This window comes from Cyprinodon tularosa, unplaced genomic scaffold (assembly GCF_016077235.1).
Source record: "Cyprinodon tularosa strain WSP-4 unplaced genomic scaffold, ASM1607723v1 ctg608, whole genome shotgun sequence".
Classification (NCBI taxonomy): Eukaryota; Metazoa; Chordata; class Actinopteri; order Cyprinodontiformes; family Cyprinodontidae; genus Cyprinodon; species Cyprinodon tularosa.
Window position 1 is genome coordinate 505272 of NW_024039350.1, and position 16236 is coordinate 521507.

At 38.7% G+C, this 16236-nt stretch overlaps 1 protein-coding gene across 1 annotated transcript in view; it reads right to left on the reverse strand.

Annotated features, from left to right (window-relative positions):
• The window catches only part of LOC119798037 (procollagen galactosyltransferase 1-like), a 40050-nt gene extending 25877 nt beyond the window's left edge, over positions 1–14173 (reverse strand). Inside the window, exons 1-3 of the mRNA XM_038307373.1 lie at positions 13827–14173; positions 5239–5349; positions 5036–5153 (exon numbers count right to left, since the gene is read on the reverse strand). Of these exons, the coding sequence (XP_038163301.1) occupies positions 5036–5153; positions 5239–5349; positions 13827–14047 (450 nt within the window). The 5' untranslated portion in view covers positions 14048–14173. The remainder of the gene's footprint in view (positions 1–5035; positions 5154–5238; positions 5350–13826) is intronic.
• Between the last annotated feature and the right edge of the window lie 2063 nt (positions 14174–16236).

A 16236-nucleotide genomic window follows, 5' to 3' on the forward strand; every position in this document is an offset into this window, starting at 1 on the left:
CTCAAAATGTGCGGTGCGCCCTATGGTGCGGTGCGCCCTATGTGTGTTGTAACTGCGACTTTTGAGACCACCTCATTGAGGAGATGATGAAAGAGTGGCTGAATGTAAGGAGACCAGGTGTTTTTTTTTTCACTCATCACCATGGCTGTTAATATGTAACTCCATGCGTGCCCATCTCACAGCTGATGTGAAAAACATGGGGAAACAAATTAACGCTGTGCTCGCTGTTCAACCGCTCGACATCGGTGTGAACCGGACCCAGCAGGTGCAGCAGAAGCAGCGAGTTTACATGCAAAGTCAATGGTTGACGCGCGTATAGGTGCAGCAAAAGGTCCTGCAGCGTGTTTTGAGCAGCAGGAGCGTTTAAGCATCTGCCAACGCGCTGCTGCTGCTCGAGATGGAAAAATTGAAGTTTTGCTGCTGGACGCGCCGCATCAACCAATCAGAGAAGCTGATCTGGGAGCTGACAGCGAGACAGACACAGCGCTCTGATGACATATGATATTAACGCAAATGAAAAAGGCTGGATGGATGAGGAGATGATGAAAGCGTAGCTGAGGGAGGTGTATGTGAGGAGACCAGGTGGTTTTTTCCACGCATCACCATCGCTGCGTGCCCATCTCACAGCCGATGTGAAAAAAAGGTGAATCAAATGAACGCTGTGCTCGCCGTTATCCCGGGGGGTCTGACAAAGGAGCTTCAACCGCTTGACATCGGTGTGAAGCGGCCGTTCAAAGTAAGGCTGCGAGTGGCGTGGGAGCGATCGATGGCCGACAGAGAACACAGTTTCAGGATAAGTGGAAGGCAGCGCCGGGCAAGTTACGCGCTTGAGGATGGATTGTAGATGCTTGGACTAACGTGTCTGCTGGCTCTGTTGTTCAAGCTTTCGCAAAAGCCGGCATTATTTCTGAGGAGCCGCGCTGCACGGAAAGTGACTCTGACAGCGAAGAAGGTGAAACTGGCATGTCTGATTTAATGCAGCTGTTTAATTCAGAAACAGAGGATGATGACTTTGATGGGTTTGATTAATACTTTGTAATAAATACATGAATAAAGCACAATCATACTCAGTTTTGCTCCCGCTCTATTTTTCTACCTGAAAACTTAATTCAACAGCAGCCTCTGGGCGGGTCTCCTCCTCTTCACCGCGGTGGCTGGCAGGTGTTTTTTCATCTAAATAATCTAAATCTTGCAGCTATATTTGCTGTGATCAGTGGTAATAAAGTAGTTTTATTATGTTTTTAAGTGAGAAAGTCCACCTGAAAACGTAATAATTGCAGTCAGTTCATCCAGATTATCTATTTCTGTCGGAGGCGCTCAGACCCCCACATACCAGCGGTGCACCGACAGTAAAAATCCTTTCATCAGCAGCCTCTAGGCTGGGTAGCCTCCAGGTTCACCGCGGCGGTTGGCAGGTGTTTTTCATCTAAATAATTTAAACTGCAGGCACCCATAAAAGCGAACATATTCTGTCGGCAGGTTTCAGGATTTTAAGTTAATTTAGGAGTGATCACAGCGCTGTGTCATCTGCGATGTGTCTGTCTCACGGCCAGCTGCCAGGTTTGATTAATACTTTTTAATAAATACATGAATAAAGCACAGTCATACTCAGTTTTGCCCCCGCTGTATTTTTAAATACGCAGTAGAGGTATTTAAAGGTAGTAGAGGACATGTACCTGTATATAAAAAACGCGCCCTATAGTCCGGTGCGCCTTATGTGTGTGTTAAATACAGAAATGGGACACATAACTGAGACTGCGCCTTTTAGTACGGTGCGCCTTATGGTCGTGAAAATACAGTAATAAGTCATGTAGGTGAAATTTTCCATTGTGATAAACTTGACTGTCTTATACCAGTAATGATTAACTTGGGCTAAAATAACCATGTTGGAAGTAGTGAGTAGTTTTATTATATTCTTTTCACTTTCAGTATAAAGTTAAAAAAAAAAGTAAATAATTATACATGCAATATTTGAATTAAAAAGAAGAAAATAAAAAGGTTAGGTAGGGACAGAAAAAAAGAGATTTGCCCTTAATATAATCCAGCTACAGTTTCCTTAATTTATGTGTCAAAGTTTTCTCTAAATATCTTTCAGTTTATTCCCAGCAACAAAAATCCAAACAGCCTTTAAATACTTAGTAACTGATTAATCGTTAACTGGTTAGAGACTCTAAAACGTGCCTTTAGTTGACAGAACAACCGACTGGGAGCAGCAATTATATCAAGATTGTAAAAAATTATATAAACATTTTGCATTAATGATTAAAAAAAACATTTTCGTCTGTCAGTATGATCCATCCAGAACTACTCAAGTAGAAAAGTTTGAGTTTCACCTGGTTTAATCTTATAAAAGCTCTTCTTTAAGGAACCTTTTACTTTCTGATTATTAATCTATTAATTGGAAAAATTATCGTCAGATTAATCTACAGGTGCTGGTCATAAAATTAGAATATCATGAAAAAGTAGATTGATTTCAGTAATTCCATTTAAAAAGTGAAACTTGTATATTATATTCATACATTACATACAAACTCATATATTTCAGATGTTTATTTTGTTTAATTTTGATGATTACAAATGACAACAAATGAAAATCTCAAATTCATCATATCAGAAAATTAGAATATTGTGAAAAGGTTCAAAATTGATGGCCCCTGGTGCCACACTCTAATCAGCTAATTAACTCAAACCACCTGCAAAAGCCTTTAAATGGTCTTTCAGTCTAGTTCTATAGGCTACACAATCATGGGGAAGACTGCTGACTTGACAGTTGTCCAAAAGACGACCATCGACACCTTGCACAAGGAGGGCAAGACACAAAAGGTCGTCGCTAAAGAGGCTGGCTGTTCACAGAGCTCAGTGTCCAAGCACATTAATAGAGAGGCGAAGGGAAGGAAAAGATGTGGTCGAAAAAAGTGTACAAGCAAGAGAGATAACCGCACCCTGGAGAGGATTGTGAAACAAAACCCATTCAAAAATGTGGGGGAGATTCACAAAGAGTGGACTGCAGCTGGAGTGAGTGCTTCAAAAACCACCACACACAGACGTATGAAAGACATGGGTTTCTGCTGTCGCATTCCTTGTGTCAAGCCACTCTTGAACCACAGACAGCGTCAGAAGCGTCTAAAGAGAAACAGGACTGGACTGCTGGTGAGTGGTCCAAAGTCATGTTCTCTGATGAAAGTAAATTTTGCATTTCCTTTGGAAATCAAGGTCCCAGAGTCTGGAGGAAAAGAAGAGAGGCACTTCATCCACGTTGCTTGAAGTCCAGTGTAAAGTTTCCACAGTCAGTGATGGTTTGGGGTGCCATGTCATCTGCTGGTGTTGGTCCATTGTGTTTTCTGAGGTCCAGGGTCAACGCAGCCACATACCAGGAAGTTTTAGAGCACTTCATGCTTCCTGCAGCTGACCAACTTTTTGGAGATGCAGATTTCATTTTCCAACAGGACTTGGCACCTGCACACAGTGCCAAAGCTACCAGTACCTGGTTGAAGGACCATGGTATCCCTGTTCTTAATTGGCCAGCAAACTCTCCTGACCTTAACCCCATAGAAAATCTATGGGGTATTGTGAAGAAGAAGATGCAATACACCAGACCCAACAATTCAGAAGAGCTAAAAGCCACTATTAGAGCAACCTGGGCTATCATAACACCTGAGCAGTGCCACAGACTGATCGACTCCATGCCACGCCGCATTGCTGCAGTAATACAGGCCAAAGGAGGCCCAACTAAATACTGAGTGCTGTACATGCTCATACTTTTCATGTTCATACTTTTCAGTTGGCCAACATTTCTATAAATCCTTTGTTTTTATTGGTCTTCAGTAATATTCTAATTTTCTGATATGATGAATTTGAGATTTTCATTTGTTGTCATTTGTAATCATCAAAATTAAACAAAATAAACATCTGAAATATATGAGTTTGTATGTAATGTATGAATATAATATACAAGTTTCACTTTTTAAATGGAATTACTGAAATCAATCTACTTTTTCATGATATTCTAATTTTATGACCAGCACCTGTATTTGCAAAATAATCGTTAGTTGCAGCCCTAATGACAGCAACCAAAACACACACATCACATAAACGATAAACACTGTCTTATTTATATATATATATATATATATATATATATATATATATATATATATATATATATATATATATATATATATATATATATATATATATATATATATATTTTTTTTTTTTTTTTTTTTTTTTTGTTTCTTTTGAAAACCTCATTAGAAGAAATAAGATAAAAACTGGCCATTGTACAAGCTACATCCAGGGGCCACACTAAACTATTTCAAGAGCAGCAAGCAGCCCACTACTTTGGAAACCCTTGATTATCCATCTGCCAAAACAAAACTATTTACTGATGGCACAAGAATCAATCATTCTGTAAAAGCATTCGATTAAAACCTTAAAGTCATCTTAAAAAGAAGGTTTTAACATGAGATAAGCAACAAAATAGGAAACACTAATAAGCCCCAGAGTTTAAACTGCATCCATGACTGTTTCCCCACAATCTGTCAACATCTTTGAATTTCAGTTGAACTGTAAGCTTCAACAGCTCGGCCAATAAAATGTTCATAAGGTTAGCATCAGGCGCCTTTTGAGGCTATCCCTCCAATATTTACTGGCATGTGAAATGCGAATCCATGGTAGTGTGAAGATGATTTCCAATCACTGATTGCTTCCAAGCAGTTTCCTGTCATTGTGATTTCTTTAAACATTAAACTTCCAATAATGATTTGGATTTGGATTAGATTTTTTGTGCCATTCTGGATAACAGCATTTTCTTTCTGCTGATACAAAACGTTCCTTAAAAACAGACTTTTTACTTATTTATACTAAAAATAAATGTCTCCCTTCCTTTAAACATGTTGTTCAAAATACCGACTACTACCAACGGTCAGATAAATAAATATATCAGTTTTCTCATTGCTCTGCAGTTAACAGGTCTGGACGAAGAATTAAAGAAATCTGTTTGAAATGTAACTGTCCAGACTCGTCAACAGCATACCAGTAGGTAGTCGGCCCAGATCTCGCGGGCAGTGTCCAGCGCTGCCTGGCGGAGTTTCATCACATGTTCATATCGGAGATTATTCCAGTGTTTTGGCCCCACTTCGTCCTCGAAGTCACTGGGATATAAAAAGACAGTTACAGATGGGAGTTACGCTGTCATTGCACGTCGGCAAAACCCAGAATTAAATCCTAACTTTTTACCTGGGTTCATCTTCAGGTCGCCACTCCACATAATGATAGTAATTCTGCACCTGGATGAGCCAGTCTCTAAGGATAGCTGTGGTGTTGTCTATGTTGTGATCTGTCGCCACCCTGTGGGAATACATCAACAGAAGCTGAAATAAGCAAAACCAGCAATGATGAAAGATGGGCTCAGGATGTAATCAATATATCAGACGCTCCAACAATGTAGTTATATAAACCAAAGTAATATTTCTTAAATCCATTGTTTGGAAAATGAGGCTGGTTATCATAGAAAGCCCTCAGGGGGGAATGAAGGCACTAAACTTCACGATGATGATGCTGCAAAGGACACCAGAGAGATAAAAAAGACAGATTGTGTTTGGGAATAACTGTCACCTCTAGGGAATAAGAAAAAAGCCAAATGGCATCTGGGATAATTGCAGTCACTCACAGGAGTTTACAGAGTTCAGCTCAAACAGCTGGTTAGTCGTGGTTCAGACCAGAGGAGAGTTGTTGAAAATTTTCCATCTCTTTTATTCACAAGACTTCCTTGGAAAAGAAATAAAAGTGGAAAAAAAAGCCCTAAGAAGTGACAAAGTGTTGCAGCAGAGTAGTGAATTTTCACAGTTTCCATTCACCCTTTACATCTTCTGCATGTGAAGCAACAGCAGCTATGTAAACACAGATGCTGTTCTGTGGAATACTTTCTTCAGCTCCCCTGGTGTTATTTGGAAATTGAAAAAAAAAAAAAACTGACCTTTATAGAAAACTGTTTTACACACAGACACACAGTGTGAATCTATTTCTACAAGAACTTTTCTCGGATTTTCATCTATTTTCAATTAATTTTTACAGCCATAAACCTAAACCTGACCTTTAACATAAAAAAATAAATAAAATGCAAAAAAAGAGAAGACCAGGTTAATGTTCTCACTTTTCTAAAAGGAAATGTTATTGTTACTTAAAGTTGGAACAAAAAAAACATCTGACTTCTTCAAAAATCAAGGTCTTTCCCCTCACTTTAAGCCCATAAACTGGAGCAACATTACACCAAATCCATTCAAACTAATAGACTAAAGCTTTTTTTCGTACTCGTCTCTTACTCGTACTGAGCAGCTGAATGCAGTCTGTCACTTCAGTATGAATTTCTTAGAATGAAGGCATTAAAACATGTAAAAGAGAGCGGCTGTTTTGGGAATCAGACCATAATATGATGCCGTTTAAGTGAATCAGAGAACAAGGGAAAATAAAATGGCTGTAATTAAAGTGGTGCAGACAGAGTTCCAAGTACTGGAAAATAACATCAGCCATTTGCTTTTTGGCAAAGGATGTCCTTACCTATATAGTGATCTTAATAAAACATGATGAGTTTCTAAAAAATTGGTAATTTGAAAATCCTTTAATTCAATCAAAACTAATGTATTAATCCCAAAGGGAAATAAAAAAAAAACTTGTTGAATAGATTTGTTTTTCTTATAATAACTAGGGGTTTCAGGTTTCTGGCCGATCATCGATGCCAATTCCGACTCTGACCAATACAGATTTTTTTTATATATAAATGACACTTTCAGCTATTAAAGATCAAAAGACATTTTAGATATCTCTTACTGAAAGACATTAATCGGTACATGTGAAACAATAAACCTTCCAAAATAGCTGCTCTCATATATAAATCAAAGTTTTGAGCATTGACAGGGTGATTTTTGGACCTTTGCAGAGGTAGATTAGGTCAGTGGAAAAGTTTGGTTTTAAATCTGCGCATCGGCTAATCACAGATCTCCAAAAGTTAAGGAAGTCGACCAGCCTATCGATCAGTGCACCCCTAGAATGTCCCCATATTTTTCTTTTTTTGGGGCAGAAGAGAAAGGAATGACACTAGTTTATAGAAAACATAACTTGAATAACTTATACAGTTAATGTAGCAGCATTTTGTTTAAATGATGTGACAGGCTGCTGGTTATTATATTGTGACCTCTGTTTAATTTATACCAAATCAAAAGTAATCAGTTTCTAATTAGAAATTCCTAAACAACTAAAAGGACTAAAATGTTATGTTTAAAAGAATTAAGCAGAGAGCATGCAGATATTTATATTAAAAAAAGATGGCAGCAACTAATGATGCTTGAGCTACTTTAAAGGTAAAGTCCGGTCAGCAAGGAATAATCACTGGGTCATTATTTATACCAAAAAGTAATATGTTTGTGGTGATTTAATGGATTTAGCATTTATCACAAAAAAATTAAAAACAATAATTTTTGTCCGATCACCGAGTCTTGCCCATATTTTTGCCCAAAGATAGTAACACCTCAATCCTGACATCTTCCGGCAGTGACGTCACGGTGCAGTAAGCCTAGTGCCATTCTCCCCCCAAAATCAATGGGAACGACTGGACACATCTGCAATCATCAACAATTATTTAAAATATCCAGAGGACTCCACCATTGAAATTCACCATAGCTATAGTTAAACTGACACTGCCCAGGTGCATGGCAGTTGGATGTTGTAAAACATCGCGTAAAAGTGAAAAATGTAGTTATTTCACCTTTCCGATTCATGATCCACCACGGGTTCGTCGTTGGATTGCCATTTTGAAGAGGGAGCATTTGCCATCGAACTTCTAGCCAGAGAAAATACCCACTTCCCAGTGCATTGGTCTTCACCATCATGGGTAATAGCACATTGTGACAAACACCAGATAAAGCACTGGGACTTGATCAACAGCCGATACCGCACTGTGACGTCACAAACCAGTAGGTGGCAGTAGTGTTCTTTGACAGTAGTGTTCTTTTATGTGTTTTTATATGTCTTATTGTACTGCTGCCTGTTGGCCAGGTCTCCCTCAAAAAAGAGATTTTATCTCAAGGGACATCCTGGTAAAATAAAGGTTAAATAAAATAAATAAATAAAAATGTCTAAGGTAAAGCACATTCAAATGAAAATTACTCTTAATTAAAAACACTTATCATTTATTGAAAAGTATGTACGGTAATAATTTTTTATTAAAGTACTTTCAGAAGTTTGAATTCTGAATGTGACCCGACTTTTCCTTTAAATGGTTTGACTTTGATTGTCTGAGAAAACTGGGTTAACCTGATGTTTGTGAGGTATGCATCTCACAGCGATTTAGGAATACTCTGAATCAGCATCAAAATTATAGCATGTTGTGTTTATGACAAAGGTATGTTTTTTATCTGAGGTCTATATGCAGAAAATTTATTTATATCTATTTTAGTCAAAAATACTTAACTGATCCAAAAGGATCAAACGCAACATTTTTTTATTCATAAATTCGCTCCAGTTTCCTCATAATGCATATACATGATGTAATACATTAAAGTATGGCTAAAATCAGAAGAAAAAAAAACAGGCTGAAAAAGAGAGGCAGCATTCATCTGCTGTCTATGTCATGATAACTAATCCCAGTGTGTCGGGGACGAGCAGCGGCAGACAGAGCGGGCCAGTGAAAGAATGTGTTAATATGACAGAAATGGATTTCCTCCCAAGCCTGTCACGCAGTGAATGACAGTCAGCGTGCAGCCGCCGCTCGTTTCACCATGCGTCTGTGGAGAGTTAACACAGTGGTGTCATCTCCACGCCTACGTGTGACCAGCTGCACAATCCATCTCTTTCCTCCTCCACCACTTCGCTGCATCTGTCCAGCTCTCAGAAAGCTAACAGGAGCAGCCGGCTGCTGAGAGGTTCTCGATGTCCAGAGGAACCGATTTAAAAATAGAAACAAACTAGACTAAAAACTAAAGAACAAAGGAGTGATTGTGAGGAATAATAGTTCTGGATTGTAGATCTCTGCCTAACGGAGACACGAGAGACGGAGGATGGAAAGCGATTTATGAGTTGGCATCCTTCACTGTGCGTGTCACAGCAAAGCCCAAACACACCAGCAGGCACTTTTCACCAGTGTTGGAACTTTTGCTTCCCAACGTGTCAAGCTGATGTCTGCAGGTAGTTTAAACATATTGCAACATTTCTACCAGAGCTCTTCCACAGGAAGGGGCTATATACTGTAAAGTCCTTAAAAAAAGATTTCACCCCGCTGGACAGATTTTACACGCTGTCACTTTAAAACCATAAACTTTAATGTAAAAATTAGATTAATAGAATAGAAAATCCCTTTATTATCCCAATATGGGGAAATTGTGGACCAGCATAAGTGGTCACACAATATGGACCTTAGAAAACTGTATAAAAATAACCGAATGAGTGACAGAGTTAAGAAAATAAACAAATAAAATACTGTGCTGTACAGCAGGGGTCTTCCACGTTTTCCAGGGCAAGGACCCCAAAACTTATGGTGAGATGGAGCGGGGACCCCCTAATTATATATATTGCAGGGATTAAAGCAAAAATAAAAATAAATCCTGAGTAGGGCTGGGTACCGAACTTCGGTACTTTTATGGTACCGACCGAAATGCTTCGGTTCTACAGAGTATCGAAACATGCCTCGTCTTTCGGTACCAAGTTTCGGTGATTGGCTGGAACACTTAAGGTGATTGCGTCATCCAGGAAAAATACACAGGTGGTCACGCCTACAGCCAGGGTTCATGTGTATCTTTTGTGAACTGGTTGCAGCGTCGCGGAACCCCTTTAAAATGCCTCCCAGGTCAAAAGTGCGGCTTCACTTTATTAAGACTGATGCTAATAGTGCACAATGCAATACATCGTGCACGGAAATAATTTAAGAGCAGAAAGTCGCTCTGTGTTTGACTGCAAGAAGAGCGGACCGCAGCCAGCGCGACCATCCTCCTCTCAGCAGCCCGTGGGCAGAGCAAAGCCAGAGCGGAGTGAATCATGCTGCTTTCAAACTGGACGCAGCAAGAGCAGCAAAATCTCGTCTGCTGCTTCATTTTTGCTGCTTGTACCAGCTTCTGACGCGCTGCTGAAGAAGCTTTGCTGCTCTGGCTGCGCGGTCGCAAAGTGGGTCAGACGCGCGTTGGGCGGAGCTACTCTATCCTTTATTTGCCTTGCAGCTATATTTGCTGTGATCAGTGGGAATAAAGTAGTTTTATTATGTTTTTAAGTGGGAAAACCCACCTGAAAACGTAATCAGTGCAGTCAGTTCATCCTGCCTTCAATATTTCTGTCGGAGCCGCTCAGACCCCCCCCATACCAGCGGTGCGCTGTCAGTAGGATCCCATTCAACGGGCTTGTTTGTCAGACATGGTAATTTTTCTAAAGGAAAACTGCTAAGTAAAAAGGTCCTCACAATGTAACAGTGAATATTAGACACTGAATTATTTATTTTTTTTATGTAAGAGGAAAAATGTAAATGGAAAAACAGAGCTTAAAATAAAACTCAAGATTTGTACTTTTTTATGTTGTGTAATTTTCTTTTTTTTCGAATTGATATTATAAAACTGGTATCGAAAAAAGTATCGTTCAGGAACCGGTATCGAAGTGAAGGTATCGGTATTGGTACCGGAACCGAAATTTTTTTAACAATACCCAGCCCTAATCCTGAGCCTGAACTTTTTCGACACAGGCAAGAAACTCATATATATGTATATATATACTTTAATCCTTGATATTGTATGAAATTACAGATGGAGTAATGTAACTGAAGTAATTTCTCCCTGGGATTATTAAAGTATTTCTGATTCTGATTCCTGGTTGATGGGACAGGTGTTGTGAATGAATTGGTGTCCAGCTTGAAAGAGCTTCTGTTTGTCACTGAATGTGTGCATTGATGACTGAAAGACATCTTCTGCCTCCATTTATCTGTTTACTACAGTGTTTTGAATTCATGTTCATGTGTATTTAAAGACATTTCAATTAGTGGAAAAAACTGCAGGGGGATTATTAAAAAAAGTTAAATCAACCAAAACTGTTGCGACCCCCATGCAGAACCTCTGTGTACCCCCTAGGGGTCTCGGCCCCCTGTTGAAGACCTCGGTTTTAAATTGTTTTTAAACTATAAATACTGTGTATCTGGAGAATAAATAATTACCAAACAGCTGTGTAAAGTAGATACAGTTTAAATTTTATTTCTTTAAAATATAAGAAAAGTAAGGGTGGGATGTCCTTTGACTTTAGCCTCAACAAGTAACTGCTATGTTTTTGTTTGTGTCTACAAAAAACTCAAAATGTTCTGTACTTTGACTAGGCCATTATAACACTTGAATTATAAAGCTTTGATTGAAACCGTTTAGTTGTAGCTCTGGTTGTTTTTTAGGGTTACTGCCTATTCTGGTTGAATTTTTGTCTCTTTTGACTGAAGCACACTTTACCACATGTTTACTAGTATAATATGAGACAAATAAATGTTTTCTAATTGCACATAAGAGCTGTGTTTATGATTACGTTACACATTAGGGGCTGAGTAACTAATAAGGTCACCTTTAATGCCAACTGGATTCACTGCATTCTTATTTAAGGGTTTCAGAGTAAAGGGGGTAAAATTTCATTCCTCTCACATATTTAATATTTTTATCGGTTAGAAAAAATAGAATCCTTTTTTATTTCAACTTCACTTGTCTAACCCAGAGAGTATGTTGAAGTTTGTGACAGTGGCACGAACAAAATGTGTACGTCTGTCATGAATCAGAACAAAAAGCTGCTCTCCACATGAGGCGGGATAAACCCCCAGGCACAAATTGTGAAGGAAGAGCTCAACATCAAGACTTGCTTTTTTTGTTTTTGTTTTTAAAGAGATTCATAAACAATTGAATAACAAATTTAATCTTTGTGTTTTCCATTAAAATGGTTACAATCTATTAGAAGTCAAATTTGAAGCCACAAAACAACCTCCTGTCAGTTTTGAAACCGAGGTTTTCCTTGTAAATCCAACTGGACCATGAAATAGAAACTCTGAATTCTAATGAAAGGATCCGAACACCAGAGACGCACTTTATAGCAGAGAAATAAAAAAGGAAAACAGAAAAAGGGGAAGCGAGGGAGCTGATCTGAGAATAATCTGTGCAGGATGACAGAACAGCCTGCAGTGTTTTTTTTTTTCCCCTTCCTGCCAATACTTGTCTAACAGCCAAACTTCATGGTCACATTTCTGCAAGAATCAGAAACTCAGGAGCTGTTTTTATACATTTCCTTTAAAGTTCTGGTTTAGTGCAGAGAGAAGGACGGGTATGTGGAAGGGGAAAGGGGGAGGAATGGGGATGAGGAGCTAGGAGGGAAGGGGAAAAAGAAGATCCGTGACTGAATGGAACTTTTCACGGTCTCTGCAGGCGGAGCCCGTTTTATGTGCCCTGCTCTCCGCAGGGGCAGAGCTAGATGGGGGGCCGGGGGGGCATGGCCACCCTTAGCCAATCATTGGCCACCCCTAACCATTTTTTTCCCTATAATACAGATAGTGCCAGCAGTAATACTCCCAAGTGGAATATTTAAAACATTTACATTTTCATATATTAACAATTACTTAACAACAAAAAAACTGTGGTTAATTATGCACATAAATATACTTACATTAAAGATGATAAATACGAATTCATGTTCTTTTCGGAACTAGATTTTGTGTTTTATGAGGTAAAGAGAACCTTTTTTTTTCTCTGCAAGTGATCTAGGAGTCTTCAGTAAAATTATTGATAAATAGCTATTCAAATAAAATGTATTAAATATTCAATTTATGTAGATTTTAGTACCTGTAAATATCAATTTTGACGTTCACATTCAAATGAGCAGGAAAGATGTTCTCAAGATGACTTCAAGCCAGACAGCTGCAAATATACCCAATAGGTTGACTGAAGACATTAACAAACACCCTGTAGTTGTTACAGACAACGAAGAATTGACGATAATGCAGCTCATGCAGGTCTGCTGTGTCACCGCTGTGTCACTTCTGCTTGCTCGTGTGAGGCTTCACTTTTTCACTTCTTCCACAAACAAGTTGCACTTTTGATACTGTTTTGTTCACATCTCAAGTTTAAACTGTCCAATCTACAAGTTTGCACTTTGTGTTTAATATGACAGGAAAAAAATTAATACATGAGTATTTTGAAACACAGTTGAACCAATTTCATTATTGTAAAAACAGATTGAATTGAAATTAATCGATTTAGAACTGTATGAGTCAAAATCGAATCGATTCAGGACTTTGGCGAAAATACCCAGCCCTAATGATCATTGATAATTGTATCCACTATACTTTTATCTAGAAAGCAGAGATGTTTAAATATTTATGTGTCTATTTGTAAGCAAAGGTTGTAGAAAAGTATAGTTTATTTAAAGTATCTTTTTAAAAAGTATATTTATTTAGAAAATATGGATGTTGTGCTCATTAACTTTCCTGTTGTAGATTGACCCTGAGGTTCTGGTGCCTATCAATTTTCGGCCACCCCTCAGTATACATTGGTTACCCTTATAAAATATTTCTGGCTACCCCTCTAGCTCTCCGGGCAAACTAACCTTTTGTTATATGTTTACTTTGCATCTTTATTGTTATCCTTTGATTCATGCAGATTGAGCGCACGTGTTTATCTAAATTATCCCCGCATGCATGAGCGAGTCCTAACAAGCAAACATTGAGTAATGACAACATTCTCCACAAATAAATCAAACTTTCCGGATCGCAGCGAATCTGCTGTTCATAAATTAAACTAGTAACCATCCTGGTTTTTAATGGCATTCGTGAAACTCACCACAGCGCTAAGCGCTCCTTGGGGTAGTTGAGCCTCTCGATGGCTCCCAGGAACAGCGGCAGAGAGTGGGCCGAGTTCCTGCAGACCAGCGCTATGACGACCCGGGGAGCCAGGAGAGGAGACTCGGGGCTCCAGCGCTCCTCCGTGAAATATCCACGGCCCGAGCCCGGCAGCAGGACGAACAGCAGGGCAGGCAGCAACAGCGAGGTGACCCGGAGCATGGCAGGGAGGAGAGAGGGAGGAAAAAACAGGGAGCTGACGCGGCAGGCAGCCGGAGAGGAAGGGGAGACGCAGGATGCAGAAGCAGAGGAAGCTGTTGTCTACGCCGACATTGCGGACATGGCGGAGGGTCTGGACTTAAAGGGGAAGCCTGGGCCGCTTCAAGGAGGACTCTCAACTACATTAATATATAACTTTAGCCACAATGTGCTCCAGTTTTATGCTGAATGTATTCATGGCTTTTGAATCCGACAGCATTTAACCAGTAATAAACATTGAATAGATGAATAAGCAGCATACAGTTCAATTAATTATCCGGACTTCCCCTTTAAGATTAGATCAACCAGTATAACTCAGGAAGCAGAGATAAAAAAAAAACAAAAAAAAAACAGAAGGTTTTTAAGGATCAAAACACAAGAACGACGTTTTTCATTGGAAAGTTTGACTTTTTTTTTAGTAATTAAAATAAAAACAGCTCTACGCTTCTGTAAGAATTCCCCCTCATCAGCTTGTTCAAAAAAGTCCAGGAAGATTATAATATATATATTTTTCTTTCCGATTAAACGTTTATCTTTAAAGTTGAACACGTTTTTTTTTTTTTTTTTTTGCAGGTAAGCTAGAAAATAACAGGCATATCTCCCAAAAAAAAAAAAAAAGCTATAGGAGATATTCCATAAAAAATAATCTTTCATCTTTTATTTTGAAAAATAAAATACTCTTCTTAAACAAAAGTCTTTATTTCCACTAAAGCTATTGAACCCTCTTATTGAAAAAAAATATTGCTTATAACATTTTTATATTGAGTTGTCAAAAGTATCAATACTGTGAAAAGTGTCGATATTCAAACACTGTATCTGGATGCAAGACTAATTTTATCATAGCATTGATACCAAAAACAAGTGCTGTCTGCATGTCGTTTGCTATTGTCAATTAATTATAGATTTCTGGAGTATTTGCAAATTAAAATAATAATATATGAAGGAGGGCACAGTGGGCAGTTCTGGGTTTGATTCCTGGCCCTGGGTCTTTCTGCATAGAGTTTGCATGTTCTCCCTGTGAGTTCTCTCCAGGTACTCTGGCTTCCTCCCAGAGTCCAAAAACATGACCGTTGGGTTAATTGGCTTCTCTAAATTCTCCTTAGGTCTAAGTGTGTGTGTGTGAGAATGTTTGTTTGTCTCTGTGTTGCCCTGCGATGTATCCTGCCTCTTGCCCGTGGACAGCTAGAGATAGGCACCAGCACCCCTATCGACCCCAATTGGGATAGGCGTGATGGAAAATGGATGGATGGATAATTATATGAAATTGATTACCTTCATAATAATATCTCAAACAACCTAAAATATTGCCAGTTTGTGTTGGGTTATTAATATAATTTTTAATTAATAGAATCTCTGATTCTGTTGAGAAAGCATGCTCCATGTTTAAATAAGAAAAGAGGAGTTTTTAATGTTTATAAATATCTTTCTAGTTCTTTAATTATTTGGCATGTTGTATTCCCATGGTATTAAGTATTTTTAATGTTTTCTTGGGTATCGATATAGACTTTGAAATGTTAGTATCATGACAATGTCTTTTTGATACATGGTTGTTTCACATAGATATGACACATGTGATGTTTTACTGCTTCCTGTTCTCCATGTCCTCTCCGGCTCAGAGCAGTGGACCAATTCCGATCTATGAAGCAGGACGGTTTTTGTTGAGTTGTCCAACACGTCCTCTCTGTCAGACACAGTGCTTGGGTAGAGCTTTTCAGAGTGATGAAGAGCCTTCAGACATGTCACTAGGGTGTGTGTTAGCAGAAACTGTGGGGCAGACTTTCATGGTACACCGATTCAGGGATATCAGAGCCAGAGTTACTCAGGCTGTCTGCTCAGACATGGAGAGGGATAAAGGTCTCTGACAGGCAGTATCTCATCTCTGGGGAAGAAAAACACCAAAGTGCTGCAACTAGAAGGGATGATTACCAATTATCAATAAGAATTGTGCATCTCTCCTTAAAAAAACCTTTACTTGAATGGCTATAGGTAGATGGGTTTTTATCTCAAGGTGGAGTTGAAGATTAGGTCTGCTTGACAAGAGATTGAGTTTACAAAGATAACAAGATACACCTTAATCCTGAAGAGTTATAATAGAACTTATTCTAAAACAGCTACATTTAAATCTCCTTATTAAGAATAAAAATCAAAATTCC